This window comes from Cebidichthys violaceus, unplaced genomic scaffold, assembly GCF_023349555.1.
Source record: "Cebidichthys violaceus isolate CVI_PGR_0920_01 unplaced genomic scaffold, fCebVio1.0.p SCAF_2, whole genome shotgun sequence".
NCBI lineage: Eukaryota > Metazoa > Chordata > Actinopteri > Perciformes > Stichaeidae > Cebidichthys > Cebidichthys violaceus.
Genome location: NW_027176372.1, coordinates 23,820,331 through 23,826,309, shown reverse-complemented (window position 1 = coordinate 23,826,309; position 5,979 = coordinate 23,820,331). Strand labels below are relative to the sequence as shown.

The 5,979-nt window shown below is 40.5% G+C and overlaps 1 protein-coding gene across 1 annotated transcript; it reads left to right on the top strand.

Moving 5' to 3' along the window:
• Nucleotides 1-285: 285 nt before the first annotated feature.
• Nucleotides 286-5,008, top strand: tmem33 (transmembrane protein 33). Its single transcript, XM_068715248.1, has 8 exons — nt 286-393; nt 1,354-1,429; nt 1,697-1,791; nt 1,880-2,067; nt 2,186-2,253; nt 2,492-2,625; nt 3,147-3,230; nt 3,907-5,008. The coding sequence occupies exons 2-8, from the start codon at nt 1,376-1,378 to the stop codon at nt 4,034-4,036; spliced, it is 753 nt and encodes a 250-aa protein (XP_068571349.1). The 5' UTR covers nt 286-393; nt 1,354-1,375; the 3' UTR covers nt 4,037-5,008.
• The last annotated feature ends 971 nt before the right edge of the window (nt 5,009-5,979 follow it).

Genomic DNA, 5,979 nt, shown 5'->3' with positions numbered 1-5,979 from the left:
GAGAACAGGTAATACGTTATTTATATAGATACCGTACATGGTTTAGTAAATACAGCCTTCTTGGATTTACTTGTGACAATAATACATGATATTTACATATTTATTTTGCTTATTTTACATATTATAGTGTCATTTGTATAATTGGACGTATTGTTGCAGTTCATTTGTTGTTCCGCTAGAGGGCAGTGTTGCCCAATGATCCAAGAAAACGATCCAGAAACTCTCGTTCTCAAATCTCGCGAGAGAGGCACTTTCTCTTTTCCTCCTCGCTCCCTGTGCAGTGTGCACGCTCTCAGAAGGTCAGCTGATCATTTACTTCATTCAGTGTGGTGAACAAGCAGCCTGTCACTCTTGAGCTAGCACGCAACGTAACCGTTCGACGCTGTAACGCTGGTAAGCTGTGTGCATTGTTCTCACTGTAACGTTACATATATCTAGAAACTACCCACCAGGAGTGTTCAGTCTGCGCGAGCTCCTTTCACAGATTTTACGCTAGTAAACGCTCTTTTACGTTAGTAAGCGTCGCGAAGTAATAGCTAACGTTAGCGGAGGGTTTAGCTCGAATGCTAGTAACGATGGTAACGGAGAATATTCTAGAGGCACCTGCTAACGTTAGCTGTGCGCCATGTTAGCATTAATAAACCACCGACAGACGTCTTAACTGACTGTCTACAGACGCTGGTCTGTACTGAGCCGGTGTGCAACAGTCCTCCATGTATTTTAAGTAACGTTTAGTGATTACTCACCCAAACAAGCCGAGGCTAGTTGTGCTAGCTTAACCGAGCTAGCTTACATAGCTCCAACAATATTATACACACAATAGTCCATTAGCTCATATAGTAACCGTTCATATGTTTTGTATAAAACAGTGTTGATTACTAAAGTAAATATTAAAGCTGTCAAGTATTTCTGGTGAAGTATAAAGTACAATATTCTGCTCTGAAAGGCAGTTATTGGAGTAAAAGTAGATAGAAAATACTCAAGTAAGCTACAAAACCTGTAAGTACTGTACTTGAGTCAATGTATATTTCACCACTCATAAATATAATTAATTTATTGACAGAAAAGTGATTAAACACTAAAACACAAAACACAAAGTAAACTATTTTGAAGAGGAATTGTTTCAGTCATTGTTTCAGTTTACTGCTGGTGCTTCTCTTTGTTGAGTAGTCTGGATATCTTAAGGATTTTAACCTTTTGTCAGACAAAAATCACATTGAATATGTCCCTTTATTTACAGAAAGACAATCGTCTGAGAGAACAAGCTTTAGTTGCAGCAGTAGTAGCTACTTGTGACTCCTGTTGGTGTGACTTGTCAAATGGCTTCATGATGTAATGTTTTTTCCCCAATAGAGCAACACACACACTCCCAAAGATGGCTGACACAAACCAACAAAGTCCTCCTCCTCCTCCCCAGCTAGGACCTCTGGTAAGTGATCTCCACACACACACACACACACACACACACACACACACACACACCTTCCAGCTGTGTCTTACCTTGTAAGATGCACTCTGCTGATTCTACAGACAGAGATACTCGTCTTAAGGAATACTACTCAGCCTACAGTAGCACAGTTACTGTACTGTGTACTGTACTGTACACCCTTCAGTCATGATGTATATCATGATGCCACACGTTCAACTTTTATCAGCCCAACACTCCTGACTGTATTTTCTCTTCTTTTCTCCACAGCAATTTTTAATGAGCAACAAGCTGGAAACTGCAATGTGGCTTTCACGACTCTTCACAGTCTACTGCTCCGTAATGTTTATTCTACCAATTTTGGGGTGAGTACCATCAGTGATGGGTGCACACCCTGTCAACGCACTGCTTTCTCCCAGCCTGAATTAAGGTCAGAGTGTTTGTGTGTTCCAGACCCTATGCAGCAGCTAACTTCTATCAGCGAGCCTTGTTAGCGAACGCCCTCACGAGCGCCCTCCGCTTGCATCAAAGGCTTCCCCGCTTTCAGCTGAGCAGAGCTTTCCTGGCGCAGGCTCTTCAGGAGGATAGCTGTCACTACTTGCTCTACTCGCTCATCCTGGTCAACTCCTACCCCATCACGAGTATCCTTTCACCTACAACTGTTGGGAGAAGACGTGTGCAACCCTCGTAACTGCACCAGATCACTGTGGGAGTGGGTTCCTCTGTCTTTTTGTGTTCATCCTTAACTTTTGTGTCCAGTGAGCATCTTCCCAGTCTTCCTCTTCTCTGTGCTTCACGCAACCACCTACACAAAGAAAGTCCTGGATGTGAGTGTGAAGCAGCAGTTATCCGCTCTGACATTTTGAATGCTGTCGGTTAAAAACGTTTGGCAGAAAGCCTGCTGTTGAGCATAGTTAACCCCAAGTAGAAAATGACCACCAGCCACATGCTGGTTTAATTATGTACTCAAGATACCCGACTTCTGAGAGCGTCTGTGCCTCGCTGAAACCTTCGACTAACTGCCTTTTGTTGTCTCGTCTGCTTCTGATGTTCTGATGCTTGCAGTCCGTGGGCCCCAGCAGCCTGATGTTCATCAGAAACCTGCTGGACAAACTGACGTCCAACCAGCAGAACATCCTGAAGTTCATCGCCTGCAACGAGATCTTCTTGATGCCGGCGACGGTCTTCATGCTCTTCAGGTAAGCGCACGTGTTTCTGTCTGTTGTTGTTTTTTTTGTCGAGACGTTGCAGATCCTGGATGACGATATGGTGGAAGTAGCGATCGTCATCTTAGACAGTTTTCTGTTTACCGATCTCGTGTATGAGGAACAAAACAAACCAGTTTTCCGTGTTGTCAAACCCCTTAAAGAACACTAAAGTTGCCTTTTTAGATTTGAATCTAGAAGTGCAAGAAAATGTAATCCTGGAAATCCCGGTTACCAAATGAACCCCATGAGTCAGCTTTATTGGATTATTTCTCAACTACTCGTGCATGTTGGCTTCAATGTTAGTCTGTCTCTTCATTTTCATACATTTTCATACAACTTCCAGAGTTACATAGAGACCAGATAGTCATTGTATCAGATAGCATTATGTTAAACAGGTGTTGGATTTATATTACCGCTGTTTAGAAAAGTACTGATCAAATAACGTTGATGATTTAATCATTGAATAAGCTACAGTTGTGTGACGTCAGTTTTCACTTTTCTCTTTTGAACAGTGGCCAGGGAAGCTTGCTGCTGCCTTTCATTTACTACCGATTCCTCACCCTCCGCTACACATCCAGAAGAAACCCGTACTGCCGGTGAGATGAGGAACAATACCATCATTTGTATTCTGGTATTTATGTCGATGATAATCTACAACAAGTTAGTTATTACTGCTGAATCGGGGGTGAAGAAACCCTGAAAGTCTACCTGAGACATTTATCATTTGACACTAAAGATACATTATAGATATATTTGTGTTGCAAACCAAAATTATACAAAAAAACACCAAAATGTGTGGCATGCTTGCAGCCATTGGAATGTCTGTACCTTGTGTGCACGGGAGATGATGATGATGATGATGATGATGATGATGCAGATGCAGCAGCAGCTAGACAGCGTCTTTAGGCCAAAGAGACATTTCAGAACAGAACTGTTCGATATGTTTGAAGGTGATTCAGAAACAGTTAGATTGTTTGTCCATGAGAGCGCGCTGTGTGTCAATGTGACATGTTCTCTATATGTGTGCAGAAACGTATTCATAAAGTGTTATGTTGCATTAGAAGCTGCTGCAGCTGGTCGGAGAACTCTGCAGCACAAGAAAGACAAAAAATTGTTGCAGTTCAAAGAATGTTCCTAAGCACAATAATTAGATTATAAATTAACAAATGTTCTGAACTTGTTGATTTCATTAGAATGTAGTCTGACGTGACCTTGGAATGACCCTGCCGGGCTGTCAGAGTGGAGTGTTAAACCAATCTGTTTCCGCCCCAGCACCTTGTTCACAGAGCTGCGGATCCTTCTGGAGCACTTCATCATGAAGCCAGCTTGCCCCGCCTTCTTCAGGAAGATGTGCCTCAGCAGCATCGCCTTCATCAGCCGCCTCGCCCCCACGGGCGTCTGACTGTAAAACTACGTAGAGCTTCTGTTTTCTTTCCGTTTTTTTTTTGGTTTTCCACCATTTAAGATGTGACTTAAACTTTGATGAGGACAGACATTGCCATCAACAGAAGGAACTGTTTTTTGAATGTCAACTTTACAGCCTCTGCTCCTCCAGCTTCTCTGTATATTTGAGTACAGTTGAAGAGCAGCCAGTAATGCACTGAAGTCTCATGGTGATGTTTCTTTTCCCATCTTCTTAATGTGACCTCATTGAAGCGGTGGACACCCCTCACTCAGTTACGTTCACTGAATGCAGCGCAGCAGACATCAGCTGTGGTCTGTACCTACCGGCTGTTTCTGGGTTTTCCTTTTTATGTCCTTATTTATTCATGAAAATCACTTATTCTATGATAAAAACATTAACTTTCTGAGATTAGTAACTTAAATGAAATGTGCTTATATATAGCTAATGTTCTTTTTTTAACATGATCATGTTGTGCTTGGACAGATGGAGGATGGGGTTTGTTTGTTTTTATGTGGTCCAATTTCTTCTTCTTTTTTATGTGCAAAGCATCCAGTGCTCTGATTTGTTTAATTACCTAAATTAAAATGTATTCTGTTAATGCCATCAACACTCTTTTAACAACTTGCAAAGATCTATGTCTGTATGATGTCAAAATAGCTGTTGAATTGAGAAACAAGATATCTGCTGTATTTTATAGAATATTTTAAGGTACCAGACATTTTGCTGTAGGACTCATATTTGAGGAGAGTTGCACAATGCCTGTCGCGTCATAAGTCACCTTGTTGATCAGTTTGAAAGCTGTTTTGAAGTCGCTTCGTCTATTTGTTGCTCTGTAGTTCTCATGCTGGACGCATGCTCTCATCTCTTTGTTTCTGACGTGTTCAGTGTGTTTATTTGCCTCCAGACGAACCACATTTTTATGACGAGAATAAAATGATCTCTTAATTAAACCAATAAAATATGAAAGGATAGGAATGTGGTTTCAGTTTATATTTGGTTAGATTTCTCTAGTTGTACAGTCAACACGTCTTAAATTAATGAACCTTCAGCATAAAGTCATAAACATGAAATACATACAAGTCTGTGCCGACGATGTGTATCGATCCAAATATCTACCGAGTGAGGAAGAAACGCTACTTTATTATTGCAGTATAAATGTAGTACACTACTACACAAATACTACACATACTACTACACTAGTGCTATTCCACATACACTATACTACACTTATACTACACACACTATACTACTACACTACACACACACTACTACATTACTACACTACTACACCACTACTACTACTACACTACTACACCACTACTACTACACCACTACTACACTACACTACTACTACACACACTACTACACCACACTACTACTACACCACTACTACTACACACACACTACTACACTACACTACTACTACACACACACTACTACACTACACTACTACTACACACACACTACTACACTACACTACTACTACACACACACACTACACTTCTACTACTACACACTACTGCACTACTTACGTTTTTTAAACTTACTCTACCATCTTTCATCAGTGGATGGATTTATAATGTTAAAAGTGTTTTTTAATTATCTTATAGAATAGTGTGAACCTCATATTACATTTAGCATACATGTAGGTACACTATACACCACTGTATTCAGTACTCCTCCAATACAACTGCCATGAAGTACTTTCATGTTTCCCATAATGTCCAGGTGTTTGTGACGCCGTCATGTTAATTAAACATGTTTTATGAGGTAGTTAGTAGTAGTGTTGTACTAGACTGCATTATAACCAGAAGTGTTCATAATATTCTGCTCACCTCATGTTTGTGATTAGGGGGATAAAGAATTAGAGTCCAGTTTAAGACCACAGTAATAAATAATTAATGCATCATTTATTTTATTGTAAATGATAATTCATAATT